Consider the following 17,164-nt stretch of genomic DNA (forward strand, 5'->3'; position numbering starts at 1 on the left):
CTGCACCAAGAAGGAAAGACAACTGTGGGTTAGGTGACCCCAGCAAGGTGACTGTCTAGTCTTCTGAAAATTTCCAGGATAGGTGATCACACCACCTCTGGAGAGAATTTATTCCACAGTCTGGACATCCTCGTTGTGAAGTAGTTTTTCCTAATGTTGAACCTGAAATGATCTTCCAGGAGTTTGTGACCATTACTCCTAGGGTGGCCTAGTGAACAGTTGTTCACCGAGCCCTAGATGTATGCTTCTAATGTAGCAGTAAGCTGCTACCAAGTCCCCTCTCAGTCTTCTCTTTTTCAGGCTGAAGAGTCCCAGGTCCCTCAGCCTTTCCTCATATGGCTTGCCATGCAAGTCTCTGATCATATGGGTAGCCCTTTTCTGGACTCTCTCAAGCTTTACCAAGTCCTTGTTAAAGTGCGGAGCCCAGAACTGGACGCAGTACTCTAGCTGCGGTCTCACCAATGCCGAGTAGAGCAGGAGAATCATTTCTTTGCAGTGATTTTGCTGGTTTTGCTGGAGATGCATCAATAGATACATGCCAGGGTATTGTTAGCCCTGCTGGCTACAGCATCACACTGCCGGCTCACATTCACACTGTGGTCAGTTATTATCCTCAGGTCCCTTTCATTCATAGTGCAGGTCAGGTTGGCGCTGCCAAGCCTGTAGGTGAGTAAGGGATCGTTCTTCCCCAGGTGGAGCACTGTACATGTCTCAATGTTGAACTACATCTACCCAATTTGCAAACCTACCTAGGTCCACCTGTATCTCCAGCCTATCTTCAAGCATGACCATGCTTCCCCATAACTTGGTGTCATCCGTGAACTTGGCCACTGAGCTCTTCACCCCCACATCCAAATCATTGTTGAAGATGTTAAATAGCTCTGGACCAAGCACAGACCCCTGTGGGACACCACTGGCCACTTCTCACAAGGACGACACAGGTCTGTTCATTAGAACTCTGGGTCCTACCCCGCAGCCAGCTTCCTACCTACCTGTCTCGCAATTAAGCCCACAGTCTTCCAATTTTCTTGCGAGAACATTGTGGGATACCAGATCGAAAGCTGTTTGGAAGTCGAGATACATAATGTCAACTTCCTCTCTCTTATCCAGGTGGCGAGTCACCTGATCTTAAAAGGAGATGAGGTTGGTAAGACAAGACCTGCCCACAACGAAGCCATGCTGGCTGTCATTCAGAATCCTACCTTCTGCAAGCCTACTGCACATAGACTCCTTAATGAATTTTTCCAGGATTTTCCCTGGGATAGAAGTTAGGCTAATTGGCCTATAGTTACCCGGGTCCTCCCTCTTCCCTTTCTTGAAGAAGGGCACAACATTGGCCCTCTTCCCCTCCTCGGGGACCTCCCTGGAGTGCCACGAGTTTTGGAAGAGCTATGGCGGGGGTTCTGCAATGACTTCGGCCAGCTCTTTCAGCACTCTCAGATGAAGTTCATCCAGACCTGCTGACTTATATACATCCAATTTCTTTAATTGATCACACACCAGTTCTACAGCATAGTAGGAAGGCAGTCATTTGAACTCTGCTCATTCTGTACCCTAGCTGGCATGATTTTCCCCCTGGCCTGCTGTAAGACCAAGGAGTCATTCAGTAGTTCAGTTTTCTCCTGAGGGCCAGTGACTAGCTGTCCTCAATTGTTGAGCAACGGCCCCACACTCCCATTCATTTTCCTCCAGTTCCTTACGTACCTAAAGAAGGACCTATTGTTCTCCTTGATTTCCATTGCTAATTTTACTTCAGTCGCTGCCTTAGCTTTTCTAATCTGATCCCTGTAAGTGCAGGCCATAGTTGTATAGTCCTCCTCTGGGGCTGCCCCTAGCTTCCATTGAGTGCATGCCACTTTCTTCTTTCTTAAGAGGGCCATGATTTTCCTGTTTAGCCAAGAGGGCTTCCCAGCCCTTTTGCTACATTGCTTCTACATGGGAATGGACTTACTTTGTGCTTCAAGGATCATGTCTTTTTGACACAACCACTCTTCATGCATTCCTTTTGCCTTCAGTCCTTGGCCTCTCAGCACATTTCCTACTAGTGACCTGAGATTGTTGAAGTTTGCATTTCTGAAGTCCAAAACTTCAAGCCTGCTATTTGATTTGTCTCCCTTGCAATGGACCATGAATGTAATGGTTTCATGATCGCTTTCACTCAGGCTGCCCTGTATGTTTAGGTTGGTCACCAGGTCATTTCCTTTGGCCAGGACCAAGTCTAGAAGAGCATTTCCTCTGGTTGACCCATGCACCTCCTGAGTCAGAAAAAGCCCCTTTGATGCAGGTCAGGAACGACCGCGACCAACCTGGCATGGCCAACCGTTCCTCCCAAGAGATGTCTGGATAATTGAAGTCATCCATGATGACCATGTCCCGCACCTGGGCAGCCTCTGTTAGTTCTCAGGCGAACTCTAGATCAAGTTCCTTGCCCTGGTTTAGTGGTCTGTAGTATATACCTACAGTTAGATCTCTCTCATCGCACCCCCACCCCCCAGGAGTTTGACCCAGAGGGTTTCAAGACGTTCTTCTTTGGAGCTGATGTCAGCCTCCAAGGAGGTGTTCTCCTCCTTCACATAGAGAGCTACACCTCCACCTTTTTTCCCTACTCAGTCCCTTCTGTGCAGGGCATAGCCCCTTAGGGCTACACTCTAATTGTGTGAGGAGTCCCACCAGGTCTCTGTAATCCCTACTAGATTGTAATGCTCACTGAAAAGCAGGTGAACTAGCTCCTCCTGCTTGTTCCCCATGCTCCTGGCATTAGTGTACAGGCACCTGAGTCCTCCTATTGAGGCCCTCAACTTCCTGTCATACTGAAGGAGAACTATTCCCTCAGCTCCTGCAAGAGTGGCCCTCCTGGTGTCCCTATCCATGGAGCTTCCTTGCATGTCAGTCCCCAGGCAAGCTCCAGTTAATGTTTGCCTGTCCCCCCAGCAATCTTAGTGTAAAGACCTGTCAAGAAGATAGGCCATCCTAGCTGAGAACAGGGACTTACCTCTCCTTGTGACATGGATGCCCTCTGTTCCCAGGAGTCCTCTCTCCCTGAAGTGTGCATTGTGGTCTAGGAAACTGAAGCCTTCTAGGTGGCACCATCACCTGCAACAGGGAGCACAAAGGAGAAGACTACCTGAGCCCAGCCCCCCAGAGCCATGTAGTCACTCATGACCTGGTCCGGATTACTCCTGGCCATGTCATTTGTTCCCACATGGATGAGAAGCATGGGGTATTAGTCAGAGGACCAGATGACCCTGGGGATCCTCTCTGCAACATCTCGGATGCAGGCAGCAGACCTCATGGGCTAGGGGGTCCCCCCTGCCCAGCTCCCAGCAGCCATGCCAGGCAGCCCCCGCAGTCCAGGGCCAGGGGCTCTGTCTGGGTGGAGATCTCGGTGGTGCTGGGATGCCTGCGGCCACAACGAATCACCACCATGGCTGAGAGTGAGTTCACACCCCTACCTGGTCCCAGCATCTCCTCTGCGGGCCTCTGACCTCAGGCTCCTTGCCTGGACCACCCCTCTGGGAGCCTCCTGCACTCTTTCCACCCAAACTCATGCACAAACTGCCACATCCTAGTAAAGCCACACCTGTTTGCACGTTCTGCTCGCGAGGCTCCCTGGGGGGCTCAGCTAAGAAGGGACTAGGGGAAGGGGGGCATTCCCCTCCTGGGCTCCGCTCAGCCAGTGTGTCTTGCCTGGCACAGGCCCACATGCATGCACACACGCATGCAAACATACACACAGTCTCAGGCAGCACCCTCCAAGCACCCCCTGTACTTGTACAACCTCACCTGGCCCAGTACACTTACCTCCTGGCTCTATACAGGGGGGTCTGTGGAGTCCAGGTCTTCAGCTCCCGGGGGCACAACAGGCATTAAACTGTGCATCTCCTCCGGGAGCAGGCTGAGTGCGCTGATGATTTGGTCAGTGCCAAGAGGGGGGAAAGATGCAGCCAGAGCCCTGGGAGATGCTAAGCTCTAGGAGATGTTCCTACCTCTCCAAAGGCAGACATTTGGCCATGCCTTCCTAAACAGGCCCAGCCATGGGAAGTGCATAGGGGCTTCTTGCCATGCAGATAGCCCCCACTAACCTGGGGGTGTGGGGACAAGCAAAAGAACATCCTGGCAAAGGAACAAGCTATCAATGGGCCCCAAACAGGAAAGAAATAACCAACATCTGGCAGGAAACAAATTCCACCCATCTGCTATACAAGGGTTAATAATAGCCAAGCTCAGGCCTGCTTATCAGGCATGCTCTGTCTCACAATCTCTCCCAGGCAAGAATCATGTTAAGGCATTGCAATAACCACAGTCCGTGAGTCAGCAGACATATGTAGTTGTTAAAGGAGATGAAGGGGGAGAGCTATTGCTGGTAAATGAAGAAATTATAGGGTTAGAGAAAGAGCACAAAGGCTACCTGGGCATGTCCTCCCCTCAGTGTCGAGTCTGCAGTGGTGCTGGTTCAGACCTGCCAGACTGTGACACAAAGGAGAGTGCAGAGAAGGAGAGACACTCCAAATGCAGAAAAGCACAATGGTCCCCCAGCTGATGCATCCTTGCCAGGCCAGGATTACCTTATGTAAACAATGGCTAGAGAGATGCTTTAACTTTATTCCAGGCACAAGATTTCATTCAGGAGTGCCTGGGTGAGATCTTCTAGCCTGTGCCAGGCAAGCCCCAAGACTGGATGAACACAGCGGTCCCTTGCAACCTTAATGTCTCTGAAATAATACTGTCTGGCTGAGTCCAAACCAGGAAAATACATCACACTGAAAAGGGGTATAGTATAAAGTTTCTCTGAAATCGGAGGGGTGTTGTTATGCCTCAGTGGATGGCAGGGATCATTCCACACTCCAGTGACACTATCCAGCCCTCTTCAGCTTGGGATCCATTGGAGCCATTCACTCATAAGGATGCCAGTACATCTTTTTCTATGTACAATGAGCTCAAGTGTTTTCCAGTGCCTATTCAGCTCTGCACACTGTAATGACTTGGTTTCTCTCCTGTTCCTTGTCAGGCTAATACTGTATTTCCCCCTGGAGTTTCATAAGGCTGTGTCCCCCTTTGGCTGGCTTTCAACTATGATATATCACAGAAACCTAGTCCACCTGCTGGTACTTACTGGACTGCAGATGGTTAGGGCTTTGTCGGGCAGGAGAGATTTCAAACCAGAAGAGGAAGGAGCAAATGCAGGGCAGGCACAGTGGTTTTGGAGCTGCAGCTGCCACTTCTTCTTGGTGGTTCTTTTCAGACAAAGATATTAGAAAAGTAACTGCTCACACTGGTTCCAGACCCACTGGTGACTAATCAGTCCAATTGCAGGGAGGCAAATCCTGCTGCAATGTTTACTGTGTATGGCTGATTGCTGCTAGAAAATCATCTCCAGGTCATCATCGGAATGACCCATACTCTTGAGCTGCCTGCATGTAGGATTGGGACTGCAGCCTCCAGTGTTACCTTACACCTGCCGTTTTCCCCCCACTTCTGGCACTGTAGGACTTCGGGGACTTGTTTCTTTCCTGCCTGCCTGTGGAGCTTTAAAGTGGAGTACAGTTCGCACTGACTGGCCCCACTCTTTAGGCCTGAAGCTCATGTGCTTTTGCCTAGTGAATTAGGATGGTGGCAGAGAGATCTCCAGACTGTAGGTTTAGTTTTGCAGTATCCTTCTCCTAGGTGGATGGCTGAACCAGAACTAAAGAGTTCCACCTACCCTAGTTATTTGGTTTGGGTCACTATTTGTCTGGAACCTCACTTTTGACATTACTGCCATGGGAGATCCTACCAGGAAAAATTTCCAGACAGCATCACTCTCAGGCTCATCATGACACACAAGCCTCTCCACCATCATATGGTTGCAATCCAGGGAGACAGGAATAAGCATCTCACATCCACACCCTTCAGTGCAAGGCAACATCGTTGTAACCACACTGACATGAACACCCTTCATATAGGCAGATGCTTAGCAACACTTGTAATAGAGGTGATGACTGGAGATCGGCCTATTTTTTTTCAATTAGTGCCTCACACTGGCAAAACTAAATATATCTAGGCTTGATTCTCCCCCTGCCTCCCATCTTCTCAGTTCAGCTGGTCAATTGCCCAGCTTAGGGCCCGGAAAAAACTACAGTATCGGAACGGTCTCATGTGACAGTCCTCATACTCCCTGGGTACTGGAGTTAGCGGTAGGGGTACAAGTCACAGGGCAGTGAGGAACATTTCCCCCCTGCCCCCAGCACAAACCACGCACCATTCTTTGGAAAATTCAGCCCTTAATGAGTGCTGTACTGGGAGGAGCTGGGGGCTGAGCTTGACAGTGCTCAGCACAGACAGCCTTTGCCCTGCATGCATAACTGAAATGGGTGCTGCCTAATGCCCGCATTTCTCTTTTGGCTACAGTAAGTCTTCCTTTAAGCTCTGAGCATCCTAGCAAAGGAAAGCCTATTCTGAACTTAGCCATGACTGGGGCACAGTATCATTTTAGATTGTTGGTACAGTCCTATGTGGGAACCGGCCACGAGGACAAACACGGTAGGATCAAAGGACTCCTCCCAGTTTGGATTGCTCTGATGCTCAGTAGAAAAGCCCAACCATGCTGCCAGAACCATCCAAGGTGCCTGGGGAAGGGTGTAGCAACATCCGACCACAAATTATCGTTTCACCACTTCCTTTCTCTGCATTATATTCATTTTTATTTTCTTTCTCCTTAACAAGTTCTGTAAAACACTGGCAATTTCCCTGCCATCTAGAGCACAGCAGGGACACCGCAGGCCAGGAAGGCACACTGGGGTGGGGAGGCCTGCTTTAGGGTGGGTGCCTTCGAGCCTTTCTTCTGTCTCAGCAAGATCTCCCACATATACAGGTAAAAAACAGGGCTGGACTATAAACTATCAAATTATGCCCAACTGATCTTTCACAGGTGCCACGAGAGAAGGCCTTGTTCAAAGTACCACTGCCTCATTTCACTTTCTTTTTTTCCCCATAACAGGACCCAGGTACTCAGCACCTCACTTCTTGCCCCAACTAGCATTGTTTAATAATAGCATCGAGAGGCCCCACATGAAATGGGACCCTGTTGTGCCAGGTGCTGTACAAGCTGTACAAAAGCACGCATCTCATTCCTTGCAGGTGCAGGTTCATGAAAACTGCATGGAAATGTCCTTCAGGGGGACAGTAGATACTAAGAAAATCAAGGTGGATTGAAAGTAGCTGGGGTAGTCACCAAGAGGTCCCCAGCTGGAAGAATTTGTGTAATGGGAACCTCACGCACATGTAGACACAGCTGCTCCAGCCAGGCAAATCCTACCAAGTTTCCAAAGAGCAACAGCAACATAAAACCCAACCAGATGGATTATAGTAATAATAGCAATTTACATTCACAGTTCTTCCCATGTAAGGAGCCCAAGGCCAATTACAAACATATTATAGGCACTGATAACCCAAAGGCTCAGTGAAGAGGAAGAGACACAGGAGAAGAAGCGGCAGGCATAGTTAGGTGGTACTGAGAACCTGTGACACAGAATAAATAACTCATGCTGGTATGATAGCAATGTATCCACTACTGAGAACTGTCTTGGCAAAACCACAGCTGAACTGGTGCTGAAGGGATGACACCCCAAGGCCTTGCCTGCATTGCAAGAACTTTGCATGTGTCCTACCCTTGCAAGCACATGTCCAGCTCCAGCCATAGCAGCAGCTACAGCTCTAATGTACAGAGGCTCCTGCTGCCATTTTAACTGCTGCCTTACCCAGCCCAGAGCTAAAATGACTGGTGTGGAGTTCCCAGCATGGCTAACACTAGTAGAGCCACATGTGCCTTACCACTCCTGGGGACTAATATGCCTAGCCAACAACATGCAGTTCAGCACCAGGATCTGTGGAAAGATGAGCCCAGGCTTCGCCTGCCTGTGCTTACAGTGAAACCCTTCAATGCTGGCCTCACTGTGCTCTGTTCTCAGCCGTAGGCAACATTTCTGGTGCAGTTAAGTTCCCCAAGTCTTGAACCAGAGCCCAGAAGTACCAGCACCAATTCCAGCCGATGGCAGTCTTGTCTGTCTACAGGAAGGAGTTTGCAGCTGCCCAGCAAGGCCAAAGTCAGGAGCTGTAGTCTCCTTACTACTCTCCCCTGCCTGGCTTTGTTCTTTTTGGGTTGGGTAACTGGAATAACCAGGTGTCCTGGGCTGGAGGATCCAGTGCTCTAGGCTGCTGCAACAGCTCAGGTATTCTCAGGCCTGGGTCTGTTCAGCACCACTGGTGAGGGGCTAATTAGCACAGAGGCAGGCTAGTGGGTACTGTCATTCAACAGTACTAATAAGTGTGCCCACATTGCTGTGTGAATGTGGCCACCCTGCTGCTGGTTTAGGAGACAGCCTGCCCAGAGCAGTGTGGTGAGCTGGAGGGCACAACAACTGTGCCATGCAGACACAGCCAAGGAAGCTCTCCGACATTGTTCCTTATCCTAGCGACCTCCTAGGAATTCCTGGCCTGATGCACTGAAAGCCACCGAAAGCAGTGAAGCAATTTCAGAGCACCCAGGAAGCATGATCTGTGCTTTCAGTCTGTGGACTTAACTCCTTGGAATATTGCCAGATCCCATGTTCAGTCAGGAGGCAGCCAGCTGCATGGAAACACAAGTGGCACTCACTCCCTTCAGAGCTGGATGAGGGAGTACAAGCAGTGAGGCAGTCTGCCTTGGAGTGGGTCCTCCCAGTTTCCTAGCATGCCTGTAGTTATCCAGACCTGCCAGTCACAGTTACTGCCTGCATGTGTTAGCTGGAGTTTCCAGCTGATCCACATCACTGAAGTCAGAGGAGCTACATCAGCAGGGATCTTAGTTTTCTCTGATTAAAAAAAAAAACCACACCCAATTTTCAGATTAAAAAAGTAACCCCATATCCACATTTTTCCGTGATTAAAATGAAATGCCACTAATATATTTATATACACATAGTGGTGTTTCATTTGATTATGAAAAAATGTGGATTTGGGGTTACTTTTTTTTAATCCAAACATTGAGAGGGGAGAGGGAGTTATCAGAGAAAACCAGGATCCCTGCACATCAATTTACACCAGCTGAACATCTGGCTCCTGATGCATGCATGCAGACCTGATTCTCCTCTGCTCTGCTCTTTATTCAGTCATTCACATGAAGAAGCTGTAAACTTCTCCTGTTCCAAACTAGGAGAGTCTTCACCCACTTTTCATTGAAGTAACTGACTGCACGCCGTAGAGGGAGATGGAGACTTGGGCACTGTTTGTGTTTGAGGGGGGCCCAAGTCTCCTTAAAGAAGAGGGGCCCCTTGGGGTTGCCAACCCTTTCCATGGCTTATCTGTTGATAAGTGGGTGTTTAAGGACTGCAGACAAGACAAGAAAGGGGGTAGTTAATCATTGACCTACCTGGTGAATAAGATAAAGCCTAGTTGTTAACTGACTCTGAAAGAGAACAGGGGTACTGGGGAGTTGGCATCTGGTCCTAGGAGCCTAGCACAAGATTGTTCTGGGGCTTCTGCCTGGGGTCCTGCACAGCCCCTTGCGGAGAGGTGGGCCAAGTGGGAACATGTGAGCCCTCATGTGGGAGGAAAGCAGAGTATTGCCCCTTGGCATGGGATCTGTAGACCAACAGGGTGAAGTGTGAAGTTTGGAGTCTAGGGATCAGAGCACAAGACATGTGTAGAAAAGATTCCCTAATGAGATGGCTTATACCATGAAACCTTGTAATACAAACCGAAGGGGGGAGGAGGTAGCATTGCCTGAGGAAAGAAGAAAGGAATGCCAGTCCCCTGCACTGTGCAGAGGTCACTGGGTAGCCAGGAGAGGAGGGGGTGGCTGCCTACAGAGTCACACTGTACCACTGGGCAGGGAGGGCTTTGTGACAAGAATGCATTTTTGATGCTTAGCCTAGCATAAATAAATAAACAAATGTGGGTAGGCAAGGAGCCCTAGCAGTACATGGGTCATTACTCACTGGGACAAAATTGCCCATACCGGCATTCTTCATCTTAAGCCTCACTCTGCCTGTTACACAGTGAAGCTACCTGATCCATTATTGGCACCAAGCACCTTGTCCCCAAATTACACTGAACCTTGGAATGGTAGGAATTTGCCTCCTCTCCTAAGCTATTGGTGGCACTTGCTTGTCCTACTACCCACTAGGTCCCATCTTTTCAAGTTCTCCCAATCCATACCTGAGCTATTGTTTACCTGAGTTAATGTTCACCTGAATTGATAGTTTTACACTTGAGTTAATATTTCTAGCTAGAATTTGAAACAGTTTCAGGACTTTGAAATAAGAGCTATACTTTCAGGAGCAGCTAACAGACAGCAGAACTGCATAAGAAAGCATAGCTTGATTAGTAAAACCATTAAAGACCATTAAAAGGAGATTAATGCTACTGTGCTGCCACTGCCAGGCAATTGGTTTTAAACTTTTGAGTGGACCAGGAATCAAAGGGTATGCAGTTTACCACTGCACACTGCCCCCCACCCCTGAATCTACCCCATGTCTTTATACAAAAGGACCACTGTCTTCCTATGTGGGTTTGTGTTCAGTAGGCTCTGTCCCAGAAGTGCTGATAATGAGTCTCTCTTTTGAATACCAGACCATAGATCTTTGACAGTTTCTTCTTCTTCCTTGTCCCAATGCATAATGATCAGAAAGTTGCAGGGTGGTGACATCTGACAAGGCCTTGGTACGGTTTTCATAGAAGCAAGTAAGCCTGAGGCAGAGCCAAGCAGCATAGTTCAGGGAAGAGGGCTCCTGGAGAGGGTAGACGAGACTGGGCTCTGCTCTTGGCTGGCATATCATTTCCTGTCTGCCTCCATCCCACTCCTTCCCTTGGTCTGCTTAGACAAAGCTCTTCTAAGTAGGGGCTGTCTCATACTGTGCCTATGGACCTTGATCTGAGCTGGTGCATTCAAACAGAACCGCCATACATATCACAGTGCATTTCAGCATGTCTAGTCCTCAGGCTCTAACCAGTGCAGAGCTCACTCCAGCAGACCCAGCACATGTTGGGAAGGAGCCTCTATGCATTACCAGTAGGCATTTAGCTGTCAGGGATGCCACACTGTGACAGGCTGTAATTGCTCTTTTGGTCTCTCTCTTTTCTAGGAGGCAACATCTGTACCACTCGTGGAGTGAGCTCCTGCAAGCAGTGCCTGGCTGTCAGCCCAGCGTGTGCATGGTGCTTCCAGGAGGTAAAGGCCTTGAAGGGCTCAGCATTTTATTCTAACCTGCTGGTTCCTTCCATGGCTGCTACTGGTCATAATGATAAATTAAACCGGCCATTTGACTTGAATCCAGAGCATATCTGACCCCACCCATGCTATTGGTGCCACTGTGATTGTGTAACAATATGGTTGGGTGCCAAATTCTTTCAAAACATTCTCTGGCCAGCAATATCCTAGTGGAGGGCCCACATGGAAAAGACACCAATCCAGTGTAGAGGCAGTTAGCAGGGCTGGGAGCTTTCAGGCTTCAGGGCTTCAGCCAAGAGCTAACTATTCTCAACAAGGGTGAGACTTCGGTATAGAGTAGCTCATAGAAAGGTGGAAAAGATCACACATGTCTATAACAGCAGGTTCTAACCCCTTCCTCTAAGGCAGGAGTGGGCAAAATGTGGCTTGTGGGCTGGATGCGGCCTGCCAGGCCATTCCAGCCAGACCACAGGGCCCCTAAAAAAATTAGAAAATTAATATTTATCTGCCCCCGGCTCCCTGTCATGCAGCCCTTGATGACTTGCCAAAACTCAGTAAGTGGATCACTGATCCAAATGTGGTGATCAGTATGACTCTAAGCAGAAAAGCAACCCTTTGGGTTTTTTAAGTACCAGCAGGAGCATCAGTTTATTCTAGTAAAAAAAACAAAACAAAACAAAAAACAGCCTTAGCCCTGGCGAGCATCCCAGTGCCTAAGGACTGGCCTTTTGGAGACAGGGTACTAGTCTGGATGGACTTGGGGTCCTGGTCAGCCAGGCAATTCCTATGAAAATCTGGTCCATATTTGGGTGTTTTACAGAGGAGCTGAATAGAACTGGTTAACAAGTTCCAGTTATTTGTTGTTGGGCTGGAAGGGGGTGGGGGGCGGAGTTCGTTTTGAGAGGGTAGTTAGTTGGAAAAAAATAATTTTCCCCCAAATTTCCAGCAATTTCTGTCAGTATTTTGATGAAAGGAAACAGTGATAATTTCAGCATTAAAAAAACCAACTTCTGCTATTAAAACATTGGGTTTCGGTAACTTTCCAGTTTTTTTGAAAACCAAAAGTTTAAAAAAAATGACATAAAACGTTTGTTTCAATTTTCAAGAAAAATAAAACTCAAATCTAAAGTTCTCTGAAATGTTTTTAACTCCCAAAAAAGGTGTTTTAGTGGGGGGAAAAAGTGTTAATAAAAATACCTCTCACCAGCACCAGGGTTTTAAACCTTTTTGGAGCCCTGGGATTTTGAATGCCCAACTCAGGACACCACAAGAGGCAAGGTTTGCATGAAGTTTTGACCACCTGCCAAACCCTACTGGAGCATTAGCACATTTGAATATTGAGGTGTACCTGTGCAGCTTGAACTCTTTTGAAAACCTGGCCTAGTTGTGGGTAATGAACCTTTGAAAATCTGGCCCCAGTCTTTGAACCTCGTCAGCCCTTGTAGGTTGTGGCTCACCACCTCTATAGTGATGACACCCTTACAATGTTGATGTCAAGCTAGTTTCAACTTGCAAGGAAAGGCAGATGGTGAAGTAGAAAGAGCCATTTCTTGCTTTCCATTCATTGGCATCCTAAGTTTCCACTGGTCCCCACCAGGTCAGACACAGGGCAAGGTTATCCTTAGTTGTTAAAGGCTCCTGGTTCCAGTGGCCTGCTGCTACGTGGGCAGTGAGGAAGTAGGTATGCACACCTCCACCCATGTTGTACATGCCAGAATGCACATGCACATGTGCTAGGAAGGGTTCGCGTGAGTCTTCGTGGGAGGGAAGGGTATACACTGCTGCATCCTGTGTGTGCTGCCATTAGCACCTCCCCTCTGATAGTGCTGCGGCTGGTCAGATCTGCACCCTTATTCAGGATAAGCGAAGCTCGGAGATGCTTGAAATGATATGATTAGGCACTTCTCTCTGGCATGTGACAGCCAAGCCAGCCCTAGCTTCTGGTGCAGAGTAGGAAATGGGCTGTAACAGGCTCTGATGGAATCTGTCCTCCCCTCCCAGGATCTGAGGCAGGGTAGCTAGCTGTCTCTGGCTGCTGCGGGGGCTGAGAGCTCTTTCCCCAGATCCAGCCAAAGCTTCCAAAAAAGGAAATATTTTCTGCACCTACTCAGGGCTGTGTTTACGTACAAACATGGCAATTAGCAAAGGACCTGTACCACTGCCAGCAGCCAGCCCCCAAAACGTCAGACTCTACAAACCCTGCTCAACCACCCAAGGTTTCCCAACATCTGGGCTGAATTGTCTTAATTTAGCAAATGAGTTTTTCCCCCCCCTTTGGGTCCCCAGGCCTGCATCCTACTCTATTTAAAGGGACAGTGCCCTTATTTATATTTCTCCCTCTTGCTACAATTAGATTTAGTCCCAGCATTTGTATTACAAGCCATGGTCCTCAATCATTTCCATTCAGTCCTGGCTTTGTACCAGAGCAGGAGAGGGATTCTGCCACTGTTACAGCAAGGAGCCACACTGCCCGGTGAGCAGCCCTACCAAGTTAAGTTTTACAAAGAGCTTCTCTGCCTGAATAACATTTGCAGAACCAGGCCTTATATCCTTCAGGCCACAGAGACGGGCTGTGACATGGGCTTGATTACTAATGTCTATTGCCATGTTTTAAATTAATCCACAAAACCATGCGCCTGTTACACTTTCTTGTAACCCTCCCTCAGGGAGGTTTTCCTGCTCCATGGAAATCCTATGAAAACAAGAGAGCAGGCCAGGAAAGGAAAAGGCAGGGACCTGCACAAGGAAACAGTTAGAGGAAGCTCTGCTTTGCCCAGGCAATCCCCAATTGAAGGAAGTCAGAGACTGCAGCTGGATTTAACAAAGGGATGGATGACTTAATAACCATTTGTAACATTTGCATGCAGGAATCAAAAGGTCTGAAAACCTCTGGTTTCAAGGTGTAAACTAATTGCTGACAGGAGGCAGGTTGAACCATCCCTCCCCTGGCTTGGTTCAACAGCTGTCGAAGTGCATCAGACTAGGGGGAGGATGCCCCTGAAGTGTGAAATTTGCTGAATGAACCAGCCACCTCTGTCAGGAATGTTTTTTTTTCCTAAGAGCTCAGCAGAGGATCCTAGTTCCCTGGTTGCCTGAACCTCACCCTTTAGTTGCTGGATAACAAACAACAGACCTCTGCAGTGCAAAATGATTATCTTCATTTCACAGGTGGGAAAACTGAGGAGCAGAGAGGAGAAGCAACATGCCCACAAATGCCCCATAGCAAAGCTGGAGTTAGAACCCATTTTTGCTGCCTGCCAAGTCATGTTGTCTTAATTCAAGAGACAGCACTGAAAAAGGTTGGGGACAGGGTGATTAAAGTACTTCACTGTTGCTTCAGTGATTAAAGTCCAAGCCCTGTTCTGAACTCATACCAGCTGTAAATGAGTTACCTGGACCCAGTGGCAACTCCACGCCCTGCCACTTGCACTGGCCAGGACCAGGCTGGGGCTTGGGGTTGTGGGCAGTGCTCTATGCCAGTCCACAGCTTGCCCTGGGATGCTCACATGGCAGCCCCCAGCCCTGCCAGCTCGGCATAAGGTGGAGCAGCACAGAGTGGAGCGGTGTGGGGGCAGAGGCAGTGGCAGGAGCCCCAGTCAGGGTGTTGTGTCCAAGGTGGGGCCAGTCTGCATGAAGACGAGCCCCCAGCCCCAGATGCAACTCCCCACCCAGCTGTGCACAGTCTTCATGGAGACCAGCCCTTGTCCCTGGCCCTAGCCCCAGACACAGTGCCATCATCAGGCTTTCCACCACTGCCACTGCTCCTGCACCATAATGCTTCACCTCACACCAAGCCAGGAGGGCTCAAGGCTGCTGCTGCCATGCGGGTATCCCAGGGCAAGCTTCAGGTTGGCACTGGATGGGGGTGCCCCAGCACTGGCCAGTGAGACTGAGGAACTGTAACCAGCCCATGAGCCGTATTTTGCTGACCCCTGAGCTAGGGGATGTGAGCACTGAATAGCCAAGGGGGCAATTAGTGGCAATGTTAATATCTTCCCTGATAGCTCACCAGTTTTAAACCAATGCTTGTCAGTAGCAACTACATTTATATCTAATGCTGGTTAGTAGCAACAGTCTTGTGAGCCCTGGTTGGAGTGTGTTTCCAGAGGGATGGGAAAGGGGCTTCCTTAGGCATTCACTAGGAATCTCATTGGAAGGGCACAGACCTGGAATTCCCCCTTCATTGCCAGAAAAAAAGCTTCTTCTCTACCCTGTGAACTCAGGAGGGAGGGAGGATGGCCAGCCCCACATCCAAATGTCAGCTGTAAGGCAAAGGGTATTGTTAAAGATTTGTCTGCTGGTCATGGACTGGCTACAGTGGGGAAAGGGGAATGCAACTCAGGCCCATTTACAAGAATCCCAGAGTGCAATCCCCAGCCAGGGTGTTACAGGTCCCATCTTTGCCTGACCACAATGCTTATGAACCAGGGGCCTCCATACAGGAGAATACCACTGATGTGCTTCCACTTATTGGATTAAAGTGATATAGTAGCTTCATCCCTTGGACTTTCAGATCCAAGTTCGTAGCTCAAACCAATCTGCCAGGCTGTATCCAACCACTGCAAACTCAGGGAAAGTTTGGAACCTATATTTGAAAACTTTCTGCTCAGAGATGTTCCAAAGCCCATTGTAAAAAGGCAGGGCCAGGATCGGACCTCGCTTACAACATTCTACATCAGGAATTGCTCCACAGAAGTCAATGGAGCCTCACCTGCCTAAAGTTGTTGCACAAAAAAATTAGGCCTGCACAGCTCGTATGCTTTTAGATTTAGCAGGATGCATACTCTGTTCCTCTAAACACATATAGTGGGAAGCCAGGGAGAGGGTTCTTCATAGAAATTCTACCCTGAGACACAAAGACATAGTAGTTTTAGAGAGTCACAGACACGGACTATATCTGTCCCTGATAGTCCATGTCACAGCAGTAGGAGCAGGTGTAGAATATTTTCAATGTTTGTCTTTCCAAGGAACCTTGTCTCAGCAGACCCAGAGCAACTGACAGCACCTGCCCCTTTGGATTAGAAACCAGGAGGGAGGGAAGAGCAAGGAAACCTTCTAAGATAAGAAACGGGGCTGACAATTCACAATGAGCTGGGCATTTCCATTTCCTGTCCCTGATGGGAGACTCAGGGCCTCTCCAGTAATTCTGTTGCTATTCCATCTCTTTCACTCCTTTTTTGGTGCTGTTCCTCCCAAACTCCAGCCTGCGGGAAACTGGGGTTAAGAGATTAGCCTGGTCTTTTTTCACACAGGAACTCTGTTTAATAAGACAGAATGTCCTGTTAACTGTCTGGTTTCTTGGAGTTTCTGGTGGAGCAGGGTGGAGTTGTAAGAAAGACAAAAGAGAGGCTCTTTCTGCATGGTTTTGCAAATTCTCCCTGATGCAAAGCTACTGGCTTTGCACACTGGTACCTGCTTTACCCAGGGAAACCATAGCCAGAGCAGAACAGGAGCCCACTTGGCTGCTCTAGCTCCACTGCCTGTCAGTGTTCAAATTGTGGCTTTTCCATGTTCCAGCAAGCAGGTCCACTATGGATAGTATACTGCAGAGCTCCTGCAGCCAGGAGTGTTCCCAGAGGCTGTCATCTTAACCCTACTAGAGCGAGGGATTTTTACCCTGATGTTTCGGGAGCTCTCGTTCCCTGGGGTCATGGCGAAGGCTGCACTGCACCAGTTTCTTCCATAACTGCCAATTGTAGGGTTTCATTCACCGTTCTCAGAAGCAGCTAGTGCTCCTGGCCACTATCCAAGAGGGAAACCAGGTCTGGTCTGGTCTGGCAGTTCCTCTGCTCCTAGGGGGAGAGCAGAGTCAAACTCAGCTGGGGAACAGTTGCCAACAGTAAAGAGACTGTCCCCATCCCATGGGCTCTAAAGTGGCAAGAAACTAAAGCCAGAGTAATGAACCATGACTGTGGCATAAGAACCCTTAACCATGCATGCACAGAAAACCAAGTCAGTGGCAGGGACTTAAGTCTGTAC

The 17,164-nt window shown here is 48.8% G+C and overlaps 1 protein-coding gene across 1 annotated transcript in view; it reads left to right on the forward strand.

Annotated features, from left to right (window-relative positions):
• ITGB3 (integrin subunit beta 3) overlaps positions 1-17,164 on the forward strand; it is a 61,971-nt gene that overhangs the window by 7,797 nt on the left and 37,010 nt on the right. Inside the window, exon 2 of the mRNA XM_090044139.1 lies at positions 11,100-11,185. Coding sequence (XP_089900265.1) covers positions 11,100-11,185 — 86 coding nt within the window. The remainder of the gene's footprint in view (positions 1-11,099; positions 11,186-17,164) is intronic.

The sequence above is a fragment of the Crocodylus siamensis genome, chromosome 4 (assembly GCF_052110815.1).
Source record: "Crocodylus siamensis isolate JL-2025a chromosome 4, ASM5211081v1, whole genome shotgun sequence".
NCBI lineage: Eukaryota > Metazoa > Chordata > Crocodylia > Crocodylidae > Crocodylus > Crocodylus siamensis.